Genomic DNA, 23,817 nt, shown 5'->3' on the forward strand with positions numbered 1-23,817 from the left:
GCATTGCGTCACAAATGATATTGAGTATAGCATACAAGTCATAGTCCATGACGGATATGTGCAGGCTGACTTGGTCCATGTTCTCAGGGGGGATGTCGAAGATGATAGCTTCATTATAGGTGGGGTTCAAAGTGTTCCTCTTGATGGTGGTTTTCTTCTTTTTCAAGCGCCGTCCGTCACACTCCAGGGAGACCTTGACATATGGGTCTGCCAATAAACAAGACAAAATAGTATTTGATTTATGTAAAAATGACAGAGTGCTTAGCTACTGAATGGATCAAGCTGATTTGACTGTACATTATGTAATATGTAATTTAGCTAAGTCCGGCGAGACGTATTACCAAACCAGATTACGTTTTTTTTTACCAGAGGTATAGCCTGGTCAATGGTTAGAAGAGTAGGCAACAGCGTTTAAGGTGAAACAAGCATAAAACCTTTAAACGTGAACACATTGACTGAACTGTACCTGAGTATCCTGTGATGTCCATGGCCTTGAGGTTCCTGCACTTGATGACGGTCATGGTGAGTCGGCCTGCGGTCGGCAGGTAACAGAGAGAGAACATGATCTCCCCCAGGTCTACACTCTCCTGTGTTCATGGCCAAAGACAAAACCCATCAGAACAGAAGGAAACAGTTATCACACATTACAATGCCACTAATATTGTTAAAGGGATAGTTGAATGATTTGACATATTTAGATATTTGTTTCGTTACCTTGAAAGCATTCTCTGTACAAAACCAAAGTGTTGATTGGTGTCACTCTTTGTCCATAGACTGCATTCAAGGTAAGGAAACAAATATCTAAATATGTTAAATTGCTGAACTATACCTTTGTAGTACTATACTGTAGCAATCTAATTCCCATTTAGTCTACAATGTGAATGAGGATGGAAGTTAGGCAGTACAAGGGGGCATTGACCCCACATCCCCTGCCTGGTCTCCTATTCTTGAACACTTGTGACTCACACATGGGATCAAATCATTACAGTAGCTCATCAGAGCACCATTGAGGTGATTCCTTGCTACAGCTTATTAGGACCATCTCTTTAAAATACTTTAGAGCTTGCCTGACACAATGGAACCAATGGAATAGTCCCAAAAATGCAAACCAGATAATATAGCACTTCCAACATGCAAGCTCATTCAAACTTGTGAAGAATCCAATGACAGCTCCAAAAGGCTATCTGGACACTGTGCTTTCACTTCTGCTTTGCTTGCTCTTTGGAGTATAGGCCAGAGCTTCATAAAATACATCTATTTGATTCGTTGATTGACTTACAGAGGTGGCGTACTGAATATCCTTCCAGATGGCCATCTCACGGGAGAGGTCCGACACCTCAAACAGATTCTCCAGAATGACCTCTCCGATCATGTCGTGACGGGAGAAGCGGTCAAAGTCAAATACGCTCAGGTGCAGCTTCCTGCTGCCCAGCTCCTCGTAGGGCACGGTGAACTGGAAGGACTCATCAAACATGGGGTTGAGCGTCTTGCGATGGACGCGGGTCTGGAACTTGCGCTTGCGGTCAGGCAGGAGGTAGATTTTGACGTAGGGGTCGGAGCTGCCGCATAAGTCCTTGGCGGGCAGGTCGAAGGCCTTGAGGATGTTGACGAGGAGAGCCTCAGACTCGTAGTCGTACTTGAGGGAGAAGTTGATCTTACCACAGGTCTTGGCGGCGGCGCAGTTCTTGGAGGACTCGTCGGCCTCCAGTGGGCTCTGTTTGTAGAGCTCTGGCTGGATGCGGCCCAAACTGGCTAGGCTGGTGGATTGGTCCTCTGTATAGGGGAAGTCGCTGCCTCGGTCAAGGCTGGTGACATGGTGCATTTGTCGGGGGAGATGCTTCTTGAAGGAGCTGTGCCTAGAGACAAGGAGCCATTTTTGCCAGTTGAATCATTTTCTTGGACAATTTACACACTGTAGAACAATTTCAGCAGTGGAATAATTCCAGTAACATATGGCATGCCTGGGAAATCTATGCCCCCTGCTGAATACTGTTGTCAGTTTCCAATTTAGAGAAAATGGAATTGCGTTTTCTCTCTGATATTAGATGATTTAGAGTTCTCATATTTAGATCAATAGGAGCTCCATGGCAATCTCATTGATGTTCTATGTATCTCATCTTAAAGGTCACAAATGAATATGTTACAGGTGTAGATATGCATACTGATCTTTACCTCTATGACACTTTAAATAGCCCCTTCCTGACATATCACATACTATTACCTCAATACTAATACATGTCCTAGACATAAACACTGAGGCTCAGTGGAGCCCTGGTGCAACCTATTGTAGGAGGCCCTTACAAACTGATCTAAGGTCAGTTTTGAGGAAGCACTGATAAGCTGATACCAGGGATGCCTTTCAAGTGGCACCCTATCCACTACTTTTGACTAGGGCCAATAGGGCTCTGGTCAAAAGGAGTGCACTATGTGGGGAATAGGGTGCCATTTAGGACGTATCCTAAGTCTGTGTCCCGAGGCAACTTCCTCCCGAAGCCTGACCTATTGGAGGAGTTGGGCTCGGTGGTCTGCCTGGACATACGCGTGCGGCGCAGGAAGTGGTCCTTCATGGACAGCTGCACCTCGGCAGGGATGTCAGGTGACGTGTGGCTGATCTTCACAGCTGCCTCTAGGAAACTTGCCGGGTCCAAAGGATTCAGCTTGTCCGACGCCATGGCGTGTGTGTGCGTGTGTGCGTGTACGAGCGTAGGCCTGTGGCCGTGTGCGGGCAAGGCTCTGTCGTAGGGTCTGTCAGAGACAGAGGAGGGGGGGGCGAGGGCAGTGGCACTGGAGGAGAGGTCCTTGGTGCGCCAGTGCACCCTGCACAGCTTCCAGGAGGCAAAGACGATGACGCTCAGCAGGCCCAGGCCACAGGCCACAAACACCAGGAGCAGGAGGCTGAAGGAGAGATCTGGAGGGGGAAGGATGGCAAGATGGGTGGGTGGTGGAGGGGAGAGGAAGAAGAAGATAGAAGAAGAAGAAGAACATTACTTTATTGTCCAATTGTACACAAGATACAACAAAAAATGTGACTTCCGCTTTATCCCAACCCCTCTGAAAGACACACACACGTACACACGAAGGTTGGAGAGGTTGGAGCAGGGGGCAGTCATTCTGCATGGCCAATGGAGCAGGGGAGGGAGGGAGGGATGGGTCGAGGAGTAGAGGAGAGGAAGGGCGGTGGATTAGAATGGGAACAGCAGATATATACAATATGCATGAGTGAGATCCGATAAAGGCAAAGGTTTCATTTAAAGACATCGCACTGCTAAGCAAAGTGTTTCAAAACCCTCAAAACTGAGAGCAACTGAGCTGCCACCACCAACTAAGGCATGTCAAAGCATTCATTGCAATGGATTATTGAGAAATACAATCATGACGGGTGTCGGTAAGCATGGTGCATGATGTATAGTCATCAATCAGCTCACTGGTCACCATAGCAACACCCACCCTTAGCACGCGCTCCAGCAGGTATATTACACTGGTCATCCCCAAAACCAACACTTCCTTTGGCCGCCTTTCCTTCCAGTTTTCTGCTGCCAATGACTGGAACGAATTGCAAAAATCTCTGAAGCTGGAGTCATATCTCCCTCTCTAACTTTAAGCATCAGTTGTCAGAGCAGCTTACCTGTACCTGTACACAGCCAATCTGTAAATAGCACACCCGACTTCCTCATCCCCATATTATTACTTACCCTCTTGCTCTTTTGCACCCCAGTATCTCTACTTGCACATCATCACCTGCACATATATCAGTCCAGTATTAATGCTAAATTGTAATTATTTTCACCTCTATGGCCTATTTATTGCTTACCTCCCTACTCTTCTACATTTGCACACACTGTACATAGATACAGCTTTCGGAGACATCATTGACTCAGTGGGTTTTGTCCAACATGTCTCTGGACCTACTCACTGTCACAGTCATACTCTGTACCTAGTTTTGTCCCATGGAATAAATGTTGTGGATCTTAATGTTTTTCCTCATAATCCTGGACTATCGGACCACCAGTTTTTTACATTTGCAATTGCAACAAATAATCTGCTCAGATCCCAACCAAGGAACATCAAAAGTCGTGCTATAAATTCACAGACAACACAAAGATTCCTTGATGTCCTTCCAGACTCCCTCTGTCTACCCAAGGACGTCAGAGGACAAAAATCAGTTAACCACCTAACTGAGGAACTCAATTTAACCTTGCGAAATACCCTAGATGCAGTTGCACCCCTAAAAACTAAAAACATTTCTCATAAGAAACTAGCTCCCTGGTATACAGAAAATACTCGAGCTCTGAAGCAAGCTTCCAGAAAATTGGAACAGAAATGGCGCCACACCAAACTGTAAGTCTTCCGACTAGCTTGGAAAGACAGTACCGTGCAGTATCGAATAGCCCTTACTGCTGCTCGATCATCCTATTTTTACAACTTAATTGAGGAAAATAAGAACAATCCTAAATTCCTTTTTGATACTGTCGCAAAGCTAACTAAAAAGCAGCATTCCCCAAGAGAGGGTGGCTTTCACTTCAGCAGTAATAAATTCATGAACTTCTTTGAGGAAAAGATCATGATTATTAGAAAGCAAATTACGGACTCCTCTTTAAATCTGCGTATTTCTTCAAAGCTCAGTTGTCCTGAGTCTGCACAACTTTGCCAGGACCTAGGATCAAGAGAGACACTCAAGTGTTTTAGTACTATATCTCTTGACACAATGATGAAAATAATCATGGCCTCTAAACCTTCAAGCTGCATACTGGACCCTATTCCAACTAAACTACTGAAAGAGCTGCTTCCTGTGCTTGGCCCTCCTATGCTGAACATAATAAACGGCTCTCTATCCACCGGATGTGTACCAAACTCACTAAAAGTGGCAGTAATAAAGCCTCTCTTGAAAAAGCCAAATCTTGACCCAGAAAATATAAAAAACTATCGGCCTATATCGAATCTTCCATTCATCTCAAACATTTTGGAAAAGGCTGTTGTGCAGCAACTCACTGCCTTCCTGAAGACAAACAATGTATACAAAATGCTTCAGTCTGGATTTAGACCCCATCATAGCACTGAGACTGCACTTGTGAAGGTGGAAAATTACCTTTTAATGGCATCAGACCGAGGCTCTGCATCTGTCCTTGTGCTCCTAGACCTTAGTGCTGCTTTTGATACCATCGATCACCACACTCTTTTGGAGAGATTGGAAACCCAAATTGGTCTACACGGACAAGTTCTGGCCTGGTTTAGATTTTATCTGTCGGAAAGATATCAGTTTGTCTCTGTGAATGGTTTGTCCTCTGATAAATCAACTGTAAATTTCGGTGTTCCTCAAGGTTCCGTTTTAGGACCACTATTGTTTTCACGATATATTTTACCTCTTGAGGATGTCATTCGAAAACATAATGTTAACTTTCACTGCTATGCGAATGACACACTGCTATACATTTCAATGAAACATGGTGAAGCCCCAAAATTGCCCTCGCTAGAAGCCTGTGTTTCAGACATAAGGAAGTGGATGGCTGCAAACTTTCTACTTTCAAACTCAGACAAAACAGAGATGCTTATTGTGTTGAATCTGACATTTAATCTTAATGGTTGTACAGTCGTCTCAAATAAAACTGTGATGGACCTCGGCGTTTCTCTGGATCCTGATCTCTCTTTTGACGAACATATCAAGACTGTTTCAAGGACAGCTTTTTTTCCATGTACATAACATTGCAAAGATCAGAAACTTTCTGTCCAAAAATTATGCAGAAAAATTAATCCATGCTTTTATTACTTCTAGGTTAGACTACTGCAATGCTCTACTTTCCGGCTACCCGGATAGAGCACTAAATAAACTTCAGTTAGTGCTAAATACGGCTGCTAGAATCCTGACTAGAACCAAAAGATTTGATCATATTACTCCAGTGCTAGCCCTACACTGGCTTCCTGTCAAGGCAAGGGCTGATTTCAAGGTTTTACTGCTAACCTACAAAGTATTACATGGGCTTGCTCCTACCTATCTCTCTGATTTGGTCCTGCCGTACATACCTACACGTACGCTACTGTCACAAGACGCAGGCCTCCTAATTGTCCCTGGAGTTTCTAGGCAAACAGCTGGAGGCAGGGCTTTCTCCTATAGAGCTCCATTTTTATGGAATGGTCTGCCTACCCATGTGAGAGGTGCAAACTCAGTCTCAACCTTTAAGTCTTTACTGAAGACTCATCTCTTCAGTAGGTCATATGATTGAGTGTAGTCTGGCCCAGGAGTGTGAAGGTGAACGGAAAGGCTCTGGAGCAACGAACCGCCCTTGCTGTCTATGCCTGGCCAGTTCCCTTCTTTCCACTGGGATTCTCTGCCTCTAACCCTATTACAGGTGCTGAGTCACTGGCTTACTGGTGCTCTTTCATGACGTCCCTAGGAGGGGTGCGTCACTTGAGTGGGTTGAGTCACTGATGTGATCTTCCTGTCTGGGTTGACGCCCCCCCTTGGGTTGTGCCATGGCGGAGATCGTTGTGGGCTATACTCGGCCTTGTCTCAGGATGGTAAGTTGGTGGTTGAAGATATCCTTCTAGTGGTGTGGGGCTGTGCTTTGGCAAAGTGGATGGGGTTATATCCTTCCTGTTTGGCCCTGTCCGGGGGTATCATCGGATGGGGCCGCAGTGTCTCCTGACCCCTTCTGTCTCAGCCTCCAGTATTTATGCTGCAGTAGTTCATGTGTTGGGGGGCTAGGGTCAGTTTGTTATATCTGGAGTACTTCTCCTGTCCTATCCAGTGTCCTGTGTGAATTTAAGTATGCTTTCTCTAATTCTCTCTTTCTCTCTTTCTTTCTCTCTCTCGGAGGACCTGAGCCCTAGGACCATGCCTCAGGACTACCTGGCATGATGACTCCTTGCTGTCCCCAGTCCACCTGGCCGTGCTGCTGCTCTAGTTTCAACTGTTCTGCCTGTGATTATTATTATTATTTGACCATGCTGGTCATTTATGAACATTTGACCATCTTGGCCATGTTCTGTTATAATCTCCACCCGGCACAGCCAGAAGAGGACTGGCCACCCCACATAGCCTGGTTCCTCTTTAGGTTTCTTCCTAGGTTTTGGCCTTTCTAGGGAGTTTTTCCTAGCCACAGTGCTTCTACACCTGCATTGCTTGCTGTTTGGGGTTTTAGGCGGGGTTTCTGTACAGCACTTTGAGATATCAGCTGATGTACAAAGGGCTATATAAATCGATTTGATATGGGCGTTTGTTTATGTGTAACTCTGTTTTGTTGTTTTTGTCGCACTGCTATGCTTTATCTTGGCCAAGTTGCAGTTGTAAATGAGAACTTGTTCTCAACTGGCCTACCTGGTTGAACAAAGGTGAAATAAATAAATAAAAATTTAAATTGTCTCTCATATGCAGTCTGTCAGCCTGCCTCCTGGTGGTTAAACAGAGAACTCCACCAGGACCTTATATTCACAAATGAGTTGATCTCTTTTTAGAACCTATTGCACTGTAATTGGGTGCTGTAAGCAATGTGCCTATAGATAAAAATGTATCTTAATGATCAAATGCTTATGCTGTGAGTCAGTGCCTAGTCTAAGGAGCTATTTGTTTTGGCAAGTCTGTCCTCACATAAAGGAGAGAAGCCTAAAATGGGGCTAACCGTGCCAGTCCAGAGGTATCATGCTCTGGACTGGCACGATTCAGCTTGATCCCTGAATAATAAAAGCCTGTAATGAGTTACATGTGTTTGATTACACATGATGCATGGAGGAAGAGGAGAGGAGTGAGGTGGGAGGAGAGTGGGAGGGAGGAACGAAGGGGGAAAAGAGCTTCTGTTTATCAGTTCCAATGACAGGGGATGGACTTGTTCTACTATTTGGTTTTTAGCTATTGAGCACACTGCTAGAGTGTTTTTCAACCCTCCTCCACCACACTCCATTCTTCCTCCACTCCTCCTCTTCCTCTTTTCTCTTTTGTTTTATCCATGCCTTAATCAACGTAGTTTGGCCTGGCGGCCAGCTGGGAGTGTTTAAGCGTGGTTCCATGTTAAAATAAAAAGCACCATGGGGAATATGACCCCTGATTCCCGTAAACCTCCTTCTCTCCTCTCCTCTCCTACTGGTACAATAAAGTTTTTTTTTTAAAGCCAGCTGCTGCTGCATAATACGTTTTCCTAATGGAAACCATAAAATCTCTCTCTCTTGCTCTCTCTCTCTCTCTCTCTCTCTCTCTCTCTCTCACATACACAAAAATACACACAGACAAAGACACACGCGCATGCATGTAGAGTGCAATTGTTCACTGTTTGACTTGCAAATGTGCAAAATGTAATTACAGTCTCATTCCAGATAAAGAACAGCCCCACAAACCAAGAGAGCCACACAGGTAGAATAACTGCTCCCCTGTCTCTCTGTGGCCCTAGTCTAGGATGGTTATAAATCACTGGAATGCAAAATGCGGAGCTCTCTGTTTTCTATGATTATTACAAATGCGTTTGCATAGGACTTGCACTGGGTGTGGGCCACACATATTGGAGAGGGGCCAGGATGGGAAATGAACAAAAACTGTTTCAGTCTCTATCTGCATTTCCCAGAGGGTTAATGAGTGGAGCATCACAAACAATTGTTTGGAAAATGGGGGGAGGCATTAAAATGTAGGTTACTATCTCCTTAAAACAGCTGTCCAGTCTAATTAATTAAACATGATAAAATACATTAATTATACATGAGGTTTCGAGTAAAGTTGGGAAATTCACAAGCTGTAGCTACAGTTCCCTAAATAAAAAATGGAAGCCTGTAGAAAATAGCTACTCTGGAGCAACAGAGACTGGTGTGTAAATAAAATAGTCGGCCAACGTTTTTGTTTCCTAATGGCGGTGATAATGTATTATATATTTAAAGGTAGTCTCAGCGAGATGTGTTGTCACGAGCAGCACCGCAGATGTTGAGATGAGCAAGATGCAAGACTTTGCTCTCACACGGTCACGCACAGCATCTGCGCATGTGCACGGGTTCGCTTCACGCTGTTCACAGTGTGACCGTGGAGACGCTGAGCCTCTCGCTTTAACGCTCTTAGTTGTTGCAAAAATGTACGCACTATGCTGTTTACTTTCTGCATCTACGTCATACATTTCATTGAACATTTCCAGGGTAACTCTTTACACTCATATACGGTTAAAAATGGCAGATTTGGGTACTGATATATTATATTGAAACGCAGTGGCTGTACAGTAGCATGCTATAAATGACCTCAGGCCTCAGGCTCTGTGCTTCACAGCGCTGTATAGGTATTGACTGACAGTTGTTCTGAACTTGAGCACCACGCGCGACAAGAAGTTCCCACATCTCTCCCGCTAATTGGGAAACTTGTTCAAATATTTTGTTTACCGAGTTAGGGGGGGAAAATGAAAATGAAAAAAAAAGTGTAATGAAGAGGATTATACATATTGCTTTGATGTCATACAAACAAGTCCAAATGTGCACTTCACATTTCCAAATCATTAAACTCATGTAATTTACAGTGTCAACGTTTATGATCCCTATGTTTCATGTACAATTACAAGATTACATATCCTGGGTTGTTCTGAACAGAATGAGCCTATGTTTGTCTACTGTGAAGAAAATTTACCATGGCACATGCACCTGTATGCACTCATAACTCCTTTCTATGCGAACCAAAATTACAATCTGTTTCCCTTAATTGCATAGTGAAAGCCTAACACTGTAATATCATATTTTATAACTTAGCTCGTCATGTTGGCAATATAACAAGCTTTCAAATAATGCCCACTTAACCCAGTTTGTGATTTATAATGGACCGATTTTGGATTGCATTAACAACAACAGTAATTTTATGATGGTGGGGATGCAGGGTTGTGTTCCAAACAAAACAACTATAAGTGTGCTTGCTAGTTCCTCAACGGCACAGCTAGGAGAGCTCAAAAAAGCACCTTATAGTTTAAGACTCATCTTTGAATCATAAAAGTGCATTGAAATTACTTAGGAACTGTGCACACTTTGGAGAGGTGTGTGTCCACTTGGAGACACCAGTTAGTCCTCTCATTCAAACCACATTTGAACCACAGGGGAGCATTGCTTCCACTCATAACCACTTATTTTTCTATAAACCCAGCTGAACAAATGATATCTCAAATTATTGTTTGCCCTTAATCTCAGAAGTTAGATTAAGATTTTTTCCCCTCTCTCACACATACTTGAATCTCTTTCCTGCAGCAGAGATAAAGCAAGTAGCACAAAGGGTGATGTAAGGCTGAATCTTGGTCTAATAAGCTCTGTTTTTCATGAGGGATGGTGCTGAGCCTGCTGCTGTGGCACATAACCAGGGTGTTGTGTCCAAAATGTCCCCCTATTCTCTATATAGTGCTCTTCTTGGGCCCTGGTTAAAAGTAGTGTACTAGATAGAGAATAAGGTGCTGTTTGGGATGAGAGCCTGAATTTGGGAGACAACCCCCCCCAACATACCAGTCAGCACATCCTCGTGGTGGAGAGAATTTAGGACATATGGTTATCCCTGCATATTTTAAAATAAGATGCTGGAATTTCACAGTCAATCAAAATGATGTGCCTTACTTGCACTATAATTAACTTTTTGAATATTGGACTTATTTTAGTGGGCGGTTGGGTGACTAACCCACTATAAAGTTTAATGTACCTTCAATGAGTGATATAGCTTCTAAGTATCTCCCGCCGCCGAATGTCTAACATGGTGCTCAATACCCTAAACAGAATCCATCTGAGGAAATTCTCCCTCTGAGTGTTTAGTGTTCTACTGCTGTAATACAGAGTTTGTGCAATTTCAAGGATCAGCAGTTTATTGAGATGTGCGTTTATTGCTCTCACAGGCTCTCTCACACACACATACACACACACACACACACACACTCACACATCTTCGTCGCATTAAATATTGATGTGAGAGCGGTGCAAGCTTGTACAATTATAACACATCTCACACCTTTATCATGTCAGCCTAATTGTCCATGCAAGAGCCAAAGCCAAGCGCATGCCCTGGATAATACATGGTATTCTGATTCAGTGTTCAAAACAGTAATTGAATCTAGAATGTCTTTTTAATTCAATAGATGTCAGGTGCTATGCCCACTGTTTTCATGATACTGTATTTGCAGTGTTTACTCATCATAAATCGTTGAATCTTTTGTGATGTTTTCTTTGTAAAAAAAAATAGGAACAAATGTAAATTGTGAAAAATGACTGGACACAAAGGCATGATATCATCCTACAATTGGATCTTAGTGTCTGCAAAATGGGAGACATTGCTGTATCTGCTGCATTGCTCTCACAGAAATATACTGCAGTGAGACCAGACTTGTAGAGCTTTCTTTTTAGGGACCCATAAATCTGATTAAACCTTGTTTTGTAGCAGACACAGAGAGCAACCAAAGCCCCAGGGTTTTTCTCCTCGTCAAGTGCCCTCGTATACAACCTGGTCTCTATAGTAACCTGTCCAAAAGACATTTTCACTTCCACTCCCACTCCCACTCCCACTCCCACTCCCACTCCCACTCCCACTCCCACTGCCCCCACCCCCTAATTTTGAGGGCTGCAGTCTCTCACACAACATGTCAAGTACAGTATATATTACACGATCCTCGTCATTCGTTCTTACACTAATTCTCTACGTCTTGGTGGAAGATGTGCAATAAAAAGTAATACCCCCTCTAATCACCCTTGACTGGGATGAATTATCGTGTCTCATCATGGCTCCTCTTAGAGAATCTTTAAGCAATTACTATAGCAGCCTCCTTGGCTGTTTATAGGCCTCAGTTGCCTCACACCTCAGCCTCTTTATCATCCTCCCCACTCAATCCTTTACACCTGGGATTTACTCACATAGATGACACTCATGAGGAATGGGCCACTTATTAACTATAAAAGATGTCAGAGGAAAATAATGGGTCTGAGATCATCCCTTCATCCACGGTGGCCACATGTTTAGGACTGACAATACACAGGAAATAGGCTACCAGTCTGAAAAATCATTTAAAAAATAATAATTTCCAGCTGGTTAAAGTGGTTGTGTTGGAGAAAGAAATGCTGGTCCAACCCCATTGTTCCCATTAAAAGAGCACCGAAACATTATCTTCCCATGTATTTTCCCAAGTAAAGGGTAAAAACAAAATAAATATTTTTTACTGTATTAGTACAATCTCCATCCTATAGCTCCTCCCAACTCTTCACCGCAGCCTCCACACAAACTGACATTTAGATGAAGGGCTTCAGTATAATTGCAGGCAACATTTTCCCGGGGCCACAGCCCCGGCGACCCTATGTACAGTATAGTATGGGGGAAGGTACACTTCTCCCTCCAGTGTGACGATATTTACAGACAAGCAATTACTAGGATTGCCATGTGGAAACTCACCACAACAACCCCTGCTGTATGTGCTGGTGTCCCTATAGGCCTACCTACACCAACCCCCTTATTTAAAGGGGCTATTATTTTATTTAACTGTTGCCAAAATAAAAACATTTAAATAGCCATATTGTTAACAAAGTCCATCAAATATCTTGGTTAAATTGATTGAGTATAATGGGTAATTATGAGTGTTATATCAGTTTATTGTCTTTATAAGAAATCGCCCATCCCTTCTCTATTTCCTGAAGTCAGTGATGATATCATTCATTAGGCCAATGTCCATTCCCACCACAGCTATCATGGCAATGGGGATAGAGAGAGAGACAGAGAGCGAGAGAGACAGATACAGAGAGAGCAAGAGAAAGAGAGAGAGTGACAGTAAATTTCAGTAAGACAAAAATAATGGTGCTCCAAAAAACATCCAGTCGCCAGGACCACAAATACAAATTCCATCTAGACATCGTTGCCATAGAGCACACAAAAAAACTATACATACCTCGGCCTAAACATCAGCGCCACAGGTAAATTCCACAAAGCTGTGAACGAGCTGAGAGACAAGGCAAGAAGGGCCTTATATGCCATCAAAAGGAACATAAAATTCAAAATAACAATTTGGATCTGGCTAACAAAACTTGAATCAGTTATAGAACCCATTGCCCTTTATAGTTGTGAGGTTTGGGGTCCGCTCACCAACCAAGAAGTCACTAAATTTAGACAAACACCAAATTGAGACTCCACATGAAGAATTCAGCAAAAATATCCTCCCTGTACAACATAAAACAGCAAGTAATGTATGGAGAGCAGAATTAGGCCGATTCCCGCTAATTATCAAAATCCAGAAAAGAGACGTTAAATTCTACAACCACCTACAAGGAAGCGACTCCCAAACCTTCCATAACAAAGCCATCACCGACAGAGAGATTAACCTAGAGAAGAGTCCCCTAAGCAAGCTGGTCCTGGGGCTCTGTTCACAAAAACAAACAGACCCCACAGAGCCCCAGGACAGCAACACAATTAGAACCAACCAAATCATGAGAAAACAAAAATAGAATTACACATTGGAAAGAATTAACAACAAAAAAACAGAGCAATCTACAATGCTATTTGACCCTAAACAGAGAGTAATTAGCGGCAGAATATCTGGCCACTGTGACTGACCTAAACTTAAGGAAAGCTTTGACTATGTATAGACTCAGTGAGCATAGCCTTGCTATTGAGAAAGGCCACCGTAGGCAGACCTGGCTCTCAAGAGAAGAAGGCTATGTGCACACTGCCCACAAAATGAGGTGGAAACTGAGCTGCACTTCCTAACCTCCTGTCAAATGTATGACCATAATAGAGACACATTTTCCCCTCAGATTCCACAGATCCACAAAGAATTCGAAAAACAAACCCAATTTTGATAAACTCCCATATCTACTAGGTGAAATATCACAGTGTACCATCCCAGCAGCAAGATTTTTGACCTGTTGCCGCAAGAAAAGGGCAACCAGTGAAGAACAAACACCATTGTAAATACAACCCATTTGATGTTTATTTATTTCTTTAACTATTTGCACATCGCTACAACACTGTATATAGACATAATATGACATTTGAAATAACTTTATTCTTTTGGAACTTCTGTGAGTGTATTGTTTATTGTTAATTTTATTGTTTATTTCACCTTTGTTTATTATCTATTCCATTTGCTTCGGCAATGTTAACATATGTTTCCCATGCCAATAAAGCCATTGAATTGAGAGAGAGAGATAGAGAGAGATAGAGAGAGAGAGAGAGAGAGAGAGAGAGAGAGAGAGAGAGAAAGAGCTCCACTTCAACATTCAGTCACAGGAATGGATGTGTACATGGTATAACAAGTTGTATTGTTACAGATAAGTGAGGGCCAAGTACGTGCTTGTGAATTCTATAGTTTTCAATGTCGTGTTGTTTTTAAATGTATCACAAATGAAAGGACTGCACCATGATACAATAGAACATGAATCCTTTTCAATGACTCATTAACTTTGAGAGGACTCTACAAAATGATGAGGTAGAAAATGTTCAAGGCCTATGTATCTGAGAGAGAAATGTTATATCTGCCTATTGATTTAGTCAAGTCATGAAACCTCTGGTACAAAAACAAAACGTATCATCATTATATAAGAGATATTATATAAAAATAACATTATTATATTGTCACGCCCTGATCTGTTTCACCTGTCCTTGTGATTGTCTCCACCCCCTCCAGGTGTCGCTTATTTCCCCCAGTGTATTTATCCCTGTGTTTCCTGTTTCTCTGTGCCAATTCGTCTTGTATGTTTCCAAGTCAACCAGCGGTTTTCCCGTTCACCTGCTTTTTTTTTTTTTTTGCATTCTCCATTTTCTAATCCTCCTGGTTTTGACCCTTGCCTGTTTCTGGACTTTGTACCCGCCTGCCTGACCATTCTGCCTGCCTTGACCACGAGCCTGTCTGCCACTCTGTACCTCCTGGACTCTGATCTGGTCTTGACCTTTTTGCCTGTCCACGACCATTCTCTTGCCTACCGTTTTGGATTATTAAACATTCTAAGACTCCAACCATCTGCCTCCTGGGTCTGTATTTGGGTCTTGCCTTGAGATGTGTGTGTGTGTGTGTGTGTGTGTGTGTGTGTGTGTGTGTGTGTGTGTATGTATACATATAGTTGAAGTCGGAAGTTTACATACACCTTAGCCAAATACATTTATACTCAGTTTTTCATTCCTGACATTTAATCAAAGTAAAAATTGCCTGTCTTAGGTCAGTTAGGATCACCACTTTATTTTAAGAATGTGAAATGTCAGAATAATAGTAGTGATTTATTTCAGCTTTTATTCCTTTTATCACATTCCCAGTGGGTCAGAAGTTTACATACACTCAATTAGTGTTTGGTAGCATTGCCTTTAAATTGTTTAACGTGGGTCAAACTTTTCGGGAAGCCTTCCATAAGCTTCCCACAATAAGTTGGGTGAATTTTGGCCCATTCCTCCCGACAGAGCTTGTGTAACTGAGTCAGGTTTGTAGGCCTCCTTGCTCACACATGCTTTTTCAGTTCTGCCCACAAATGTTCTATAGGATTGAGGTCAGGGCTTTGTGATGGCCACTCCAATACCTTGACTTTGTAGTCCTTAAGCCATTTTGCCACGACTTTGGAAGTATGCTTGGGGTCATTGTCCATTTGGAAGACCCATTTGTGACCAAGCTTTAACTTCCTGACTGATGTCTTGAGATGTTGCTTCAATATATCCACATTTTTCCTTTCTCATGATGCCATCTGGGGCGGCAGGGTAGCCTAGTGGTTAGAGCGTTGGACTAGTAACTGGAAGGTTGCAAGTTCAAACCCCTGACCTGACAAGGTACAAATCTGTCATTCTACCCCTGAACAGGCAGTTAACCCACTGTTCCTAGGCCGTCATTGAAAATAAGAATTTGTTCTTAACTGACTTGCCTGGTTAAATAAAGAAATTTAACCAGGCAAAGCACCCCCACAACATGATGCTGCCACCCCGTGCTTCACCGTTGGGACGCTGTTCTTCGGCTTGCAAGCCTCCCCCTTTTTCCTCCAAACATGATGGTCATTATGGCCTAACAGTTCTATTTTGTTTCAGCAGACCAGAGGACATTTCTCCAAAAAGTACGATCTTTGTCCCCATGTGCAAACCGTAGTCTGGCTTTTTTATGGCGGTTTTGGAGCAATGGCTTCTTCCTTGCTGAGCGGCCTTTCAGGTTATGTCGATATAGGACTCGTTTTTACTGTGGATACAGATACTTTTGTACCCGTTTCCTCCAGCATTTTCACAAGGTCCTTTCCTGTTCTGGGATTGATTTGCACTTTTCGCACCAAAGTGCGTTCATCTCTAGGAGTCCTTCCTGAGCGGTATGATGGCTGCGTGGTCCCATGGTGTTTATACTTGCGTACTATTGTTTGTACAGATGAATGTGGTACCATCAGGCGTTTGGAAATTGCTCCCAAGGATGAACCAGACTTGTGGAGGTCTACAATTTCTTTTCTGAGGTCTTGGCTTATTTCTTTTGATTTTCCCATGAGTTCAAGCAAAGAGACACTGAGTTTGAAGGTAGGCCTTGAAATACATCCACAGGTACACCTCCAATTGACTTAAATGATGTCAATTAGCCTATCAGAAGCTTGCTTCTAAAGCCATAACGTAATTTTCTGGAATTTTCCAAGCTGTTTAAAGGCAGAGTCAACTTAGTGTATGTAAACTTCTGACCCACTGGAATTGTGATACATTGAATTATACATTAAATCTGTCTGTAAACAATTATTGGAACATTACTTGTGTCATGCACAAAGTAGATGTCCTAAGCGACTTGCCAAAAGTATAGTTTTATAACAAGAAATTTGTGGAGTGGTTGAAAAACTAGTTTAAACGACGCCAACCTAAGTGTATGTAAACTTAGGACTTCGACTGTGTGTGTGTGTGTGTGTGTGTGTGAATAAACAAAATGGTAAAATCAGAATGGCACTTTTGAGACAGATTTGTTTTTACAATTCAGAGGGTGCCAATGTATATTTTTATGCAATCCAATGAAAATGACCTTTTCATTTTACATTTGTCTCAGGATAATAACAATGCTCAGAATGCTGCATTTTAATAGAATTTTAAAAAGAGGTGTGGGAAATATTAAAGGCCCAGTGCAGTCCAAAAGGTGATTTTGTTGTGTTTAATATACAATATATTTCCACACCATCAGGTTGGAATAATACTGTGAAATTGTTAAAATGTTGATACTGCCCTTTTGGTGTAAGAGCTGTTTGAAAAGACTGTCTGAAATTTCAGCCTGTTTTGATGGGATGGAGTTTAGGTCTGCCTGCTGAAATCACCAGGCGGTAATTTAGGTAATAGACCAATAAGAGTGCCAAACCTCTGCCAACAGCTACAGTAGTTTTCAGTTTTCCCTTACCCACTCAGACCAATCCCAGAAAGTAAAAGTAAAATTCTTGCTTGAAAATTGCTCTTGCTAAATCTTAGACAATTGAAAACAATCACAGTAAGGTACTTATATGTTACACTGAAATTATTTGAAATTGAGATTAAATCGGCTTAACACACACACGCCAAAATGCAGTTGTCAACTCCAGAGTTGGTTTTCAGCTATTAATTTCCGTAATTGGTTGAGCCACCCAAAGGATGATAATGTGGGACAAAATATGTTCCACATCTTGAACTCTCCTCCCAGCCAAATAAGAGCTTAGCCAGCCAGGAGGATTCTGGAACCTATTACAAACGGCCCAGTACATCACTGGGGCTAAGCTGCCTGCCATCTAGGACCTCTACACCAGGCAGTGTCAGAGGAAGGCCCTAAAAATTGTCAAAGACCCCAGCCACCCCAGTCATAGATTGTTCTGTCTACTACCGCATGGCAAGCGGTACCGGAGTGCCAAGTCTAGGACAAAAAGGCTTCTCAACAGTTTTTACCCCCAAGCCATAAGACTCCTGAACAGGTAATCAAATGGCTATCCGGACTATTTGCATTGTGTGCCCCCCACAAACACCCCCAACCCCTCTTTTTATGCTGCTGCTACTCTCTGTTTATCATATATACATCGTCACTTTAACTATACATTCATGTGCATACTACCTCAATTGGGCCGACCAACCACTGCTCCCACACATTGGCTAACCGGGCTATCTGAATTGTGTCCCACCACCCCCTCTTTTACGCTACTGCTACTCTCTGTTCATCATATATGCATAGTCACTTTAACCATATCTACATGTACATACTACCTCAATCAGCCTGACTAACCGGTGTCTGTATGTAGCCTCGCTACTTTTATAGCCTCGCTACTGTATATAGCCTGTCCTTTTACTGTTGTTTTATTTCTTTACTTACCTATTGTTCACCTAACACCTTTTTGGCACTATTGGTTAGAGCCTGTAAGTAAACATTTCACTGTAAGGTCTACACCTGTTGTATTCGGCGCATGTGACAAATAAACTTTGATTTGATTTGAAATACAGATCATTATGTGAAAACCCCCGAGCACCCCACGGCATTGTCTCCAATCCCTTTGCTACATAAACAAGCAGGATCATTGAGGCACACACACAACAGCAGGGGGGGGGGGCACTTTGAGGATCCTGTCTCTTTCTTCTGTGTGTGAAAGTAGATTAGATTAGAATTTGTTGGGCTGGAGACTGAGGAGAGTGTGGACAGGAGATAAGACAGAGAAAGGCCAGGCTTGCTGGTTTTGATGGACAGTCACTCTGAAGAGAAAATGCAGAGAGGTAGCCAATAAGAGCGTTCGGCTGAGCAAATATCCCTAAATCTGACCACAGACTGTTATAAAAGGAAACAAAAGGAGTCCTCTTTGGGGAAACGTCAAGTTATTCACAGACGTCAGTTAGGGCGTGAGTGTTTGAGAATCAAACCATGTGAATTAAACCAAGAATTGCCCCTAGAAGAAGGATTTGCGAGCCATCCTTTTGTTGAAAACCATTCAATATGTCCTCCTCTCTCAGGGTTCTGGATGACTGACAGTTTAAGTGGATAACAAATGGAGTGATCATCCCCTGCAGCCAAAACAGCCAAACCTGATTTATAAAGTTAATTAGACGAGAGCATAGATTCATGTCTCTTATAAAAACGTTGTTTTAGGTTGCTGAGAGCTAACGTGACCAATCCTGCTTCTGGTGGCTTTCCATCTCCTCTATGTTTCTCCATCCATTAATCAGCCATCATAATTTCATTCGTCATTACCTGGACAATTGGGGTGAGTGACTTCCGAACCAATCAATCAAATCAATTTGTGTAGCTCTTTTTTAGAAAGTCATTCATCACTTGAGGCTAAACAAAAACCTACAACCCAAAAGAGCAACAGTGGCAAATATCCTGACAAGACTGACAGATAGAGAGTATAGCTCATTCTATCTGGTCGGCACAATGCATGAGTTTGCATGACCGTCACAGTCATGCCCAATCTATTGTGTCAAAAAGGATTTTGTCCCACAAATGCTGACTTTAATAAACCAACCCAATGCTTGGATGACTGGATCTTGAATGTGAAGACGACCATGGCTCACTTGACCAAGGCTCAGGCTGGCAGGTTTGATGCAAAATAGATCCAGTCTTACTCTGCAACCATAGGGCTCTGGTCAAAAGCAGTGCACTATAGGCTGTAGGGAAAAGGGTGCCATTTGGGAATCAGTCTTACTCTGTGTGGATCTGCCCAGTGCCTGGGGGATGCTAGAGGCATATTACCTCTGCACTGACCAGTTTTATTCATGCCCTGACGGGTTGAATGAGTGGTTGCCTGCTATTGATCGGTGCAATCCAGATGCACTTTTATTGCACCTCAAGAGCTTTCATGTGCAAAGGTAAATACAATTACAATTGGTTAATGCATTTGCGTGCCCATCGTAAATACCCAAAGTGCTTCCTGCGGCATCAAAAAGTCTCCAATATAAATCTCCAATATAATCCTAATCGCGTTACATTGACCACAATGTCAAATAAATCAGATGTTACCGGGGCCTGATCTGGAGTGGTAGCTGTCACAAGGCACACAGGTCCAAAGGAAACGCACGAGTCACTGCAGACCATATCAATATGCTGTTACGGCATTAGTTGCAGGGGCCCTTCAGATCAGTAGGTTATGCATAAAACATGACGAGGAGTCTTGCGAAGTCTTAAGCTACAAAGCATTGGGCACGCGAGTGCATTAACCAATTGTATTGGCATTTGCCCTTGCACATGAAAGCTCTTGAAGCGCAATGAAAGATCTTTTGGATTGCACTGATCAATATCAGATAATGGCGCCGGAGAGGATGGCTGCTGTTTAATTGGCTCTTAACCAACCGTTCTATTTTCTTTGTTTATTCTCATTGTTTGTATCTTATTTTGTACATAATGTTGCTGCTACCATCTCTCATGACCAAAAAGAGCTTCTGGACATCAGAACAGCGATTACTCACCTTGAATTGGACTAATAATTTTTCTTTAATGAATCGGATGAGAGGGATTTACTCCAGACACCCGACGAGGCCCTCATCCCCGTCATTCGCAGGAGAAAGAGACAGAGATTTCGCGGAAGGAGATCGGGTGCCTTGTGAGGATTAGGTGACGAGTGGATTCTCAATCTGTCATTGCCATCAGTACTATTGGCCAAGGTACAATCGCTGGATAATAAATGGGACGAACTAAAAGCTCGTATATCCTACCAACGGGACATTAAAAACTGTAATATCTTATGTTTCACAGAGTCGTGGCTGAATGACGACATGAATAACATTCAGCTGGCAGGTCATACACTCTATCGGCAGAATAGAACATCAGCCTCTGGAAAGACAAGGGGTGGCGGTCTATGTATATTTGCAAACAACAGCTGGTGCATGATATCTAAGGAAGTCTTGAGGTTTTGCTCACCTGAGGTAGAGCATCTCATGATAAGCTGTAGCCCACACTATCTACCTAGAGAATTTTCATCTGTATTTTTCGTAGCTGTCTACAAACCACCACAGACTGATGCTGGCACTAAGACCACACTCAATGAGCTGTATTCCGCCATAAGCAAACAGGAAAACTTTCATCCAGAGGTGGCACTCCTAGTGGCCGGGGACTTTAATGCAGGGAAACTTGCATCAGCATGTTAAATGTACAACCAAAGGGAAAAAACTCTATACAACCTTTACTCCACACATAGAGACGCGTTCAAAGCTCTCCCTTGCACTCCATTTGGCAAATATGACCATTATAATTATATCCTCCTGATTCCTGCTTACAAGCCAAACATTAAAGCAGGAAGCAGCAGTGACTCGGTCAAAAAAAATGGTCAGATAAAGCTGATGCTAAGCTATAGGAATGTTTTGCTAGCACAGACTGGAATATGTTCCCGGGATTCTTCCGATGGCATTGAGGAGTACACCACATCAGTCACTGGCTTCATCAATAAGTGCATCGATGACATCGCCCCCACAGTGACTGTACATACATACCCCAACCAGAAGCCATGGATTACAGGCAACATCCGCACTGAGCTAAAGGGTAGAGCTGCCGCTTTCAAGGAGTGGGACTCTAACCTGGAATCTTATAAGAAATCTCGCTATAACCTCCGACGAACCGTCAATACAGGAGGACTAACATCGAATCGTACTACACCGGCTCTGATGCTCGTCGGATGTGGCAGGGCTTGCAAACTGTTGCAGACTACAAAGGGAAGCACACCCAAGAGCTACCCAGTGACACGAGCATACCAAGCAGGCTAAATTACTTCTATGCTTGCTTCGAGGCAAGTAACACTGAAACATGCAAGAGAGCATCAGCTGTTCCAGATGACTGTGTGATCACGCTCTCCGTAGCCGATGTGAGTAATACCTTTAAACAGGTCAACATACACAAGGCTGCAGGACCAGACGGATAACAAGGACGTGTACTCTGAGCCTGCGCTGACCAACTGGGTAGTGTCTTCACTGATATTTTCAACCTCTCCCTGTCTGAGTCTTTAATACCTACATGTTTTAATCAGACTACCATAGTCCCTGTGCCCAAGAACACTAAGGTAATCTGCCTGAATGACTACCGAGCTGTAGCACTCACGTCTGTAGCCATGAAGTGCTTTGAAAGGCTGGTCATGGCTCACATCAACCCCCTTATCCCAGAAACCCTAGACCCACTCCAATTTGCATACCGCAGATTATGCAATCTCTATTGCACTTCACACTGCCCTTTCACACCTGGACAAAAGGAACACCTATGTGAAAATGCTATTCATTGACTACAGTGTTCAATACCATAGTGCCCTCAAAGCTCATCACTAAGCTAAGGACCCTGGGACTGAACACCTCCCTCTGCAACTAGATCCTGGATTTCCTGACGGGCACCCCAAGGTGGTAAAGGTAGGTAACAACACATCTGCCACGCTGATCCTCAACACTGGGGCCCCTCAGGGGTGCGTGCTCAGTACCCTCCTGTTCTCCCTGTCACTCAGGACTGCCAGGCACGACTCCAACACCGTCATTAAGTTTTAAGTTTGCCGCTGACACAACAGTGGTAGGCCTGATCACGACAAAGATGAGACAGCCTATAAGGAGGAGGTCAGAGACCTGACCGTGTGGTGCAAGGACACCAACCTCTCCCTCAACGTGATCAAGACAAAGGAGATGATTGTGGACTACAAAGGAGGACAGAGCACTTCTCCAATCTCAGTGAGGGGTTAGGGGGGGGGGGGGGGGGGGGGGGGGGGGGGTTGAGAGCTTCAAGTTCCTAACATTGTCCAAGCACACCAAGACAGTTGTGGAGAGGGCACAACAAAACTTCTAACCCCAAACCATAAGACTCCTGAACATCTAATCAAATGGCTACCCTATTTGTTTTGCCCCCCCCCCCCCTCTTTTTTGCTGCTGCTACTCTCTGTTCATTATCTGTGCATAGTCTCTTTAATAACTCTACCTACATGTATATATTACCTCAATTACCTCGACAAACCGGTGCCCCCGCACATTGACTCTGTACCGGTACCCCCTGTATATAGCCTCGCTACTGTTATTTTACTGCTGCTCTTTAATTATTTGTTACGTTTGTTTCTTCCTTTTTGGGGGGTATTTTTCTTAAAACGGCATTGTTGGTTAAGGGTTTGTAAGTAAGCATTTCACTGTAAGGTCTACCTACACCTGTTGTATTCGGCGCATGTGACAAATACAATTTTATTTTATTTTGATTGTATACACCATTCCCTATGCTTTTTGTCTATCTCTTCCTTGAAGTGTTCCTTTTGTCCATTGAAGCACTCTCTGTTCTGAGAGGATGGCTACTGTTATATCACTTCCTGAAATGTTATTGGTTTATCTCTCTGTGTTGTTTGTGTGAGATCCCATTCTTCAACGATGTGTGTACAGGAAACAACAGGCCGATATGCTCGTGGCAATTTTAGGGTTGAATAAGGGAACACAGTCTGCATTAGCTATGCTAGTTATTGAACCAACCCTCATCTTATCTCTCCCCGCCTGCCCTCTGCTTCCCATTGCAGTGATACACTTCCCTTAGAACTGACCTCCCTCCTCACACCAATATCCACCCATTTTAGCGCTTGAAGCTTAAAGTGACAGTAACGCGATTGTAGTCCTAGGTATTATAAATGTCTTGAATATTGCGTAAGCCACCACCCGGTATGTATCATTGACTGTTATTTATACTGGCAAAGTTGAAACCGAACATGGCCAATTGGTTTTAACTGTTATAACTGAAAGAAGATAACTATATTTTTTATAGTGTTGTCTGTTCCTTTGCATTGCTCATGACCCAGCTCAATAGGTGGCCTTTCAGAAACCCGTGTCTTATGTACTGGTTGAGGTGTCCCCCCCCCCATTAAACGGGAACTGTCGTAGTCTGGTAGTTGAGACATTTTATGTAACCCTAGTCGGCAGGTGTTACATAAACCTTGCCATAAATCGGACATCACACGCTTCCCTTTAGATGGCTTAATCCGTAAACATATCATAAGACACCA

General features: G+C 43.1%; 1 protein-coding gene across 1 annotated transcript in view; it reads right to left on the reverse strand.

Annotated features, from left to right (window-relative positions):
• LOC109872270 (synaptotagmin-6-like) overlaps window positions 1-23,817 on the reverse strand; it is a 47,199-nt gene that overhangs the window by 1,481 nt on the left and 21,901 nt on the right. Inside the window, exons 2-5 of the mRNA XM_020463485.2 lie at window positions 2,500-2,908; window positions 1,280-1,856; window positions 467-587; window positions 36-207 (exon numbers count right to left, since the gene is read on the reverse strand). Of these exons, the coding sequence (XP_020319074.1) occupies window positions 36-207; window positions 467-587; window positions 1,280-1,856; window positions 2,500-2,908 (1,279 nt within the window). The remainder of the gene's footprint in view (window positions 1-35; window positions 208-466; window positions 588-1,279; window positions 1,857-2,499; window positions 2,909-23,817) is intronic.

This window comes from Oncorhynchus kisutch, linkage group LG1, assembly GCF_002021735.2.
Source record: "Oncorhynchus kisutch isolate 150728-3 linkage group LG1, Okis_V2, whole genome shotgun sequence".
In the NCBI taxonomy this organism is placed as follows: domain Eukaryota; kingdom Metazoa; phylum Chordata; class Actinopteri; order Salmoniformes; family Salmonidae; genus Oncorhynchus; species Oncorhynchus kisutch.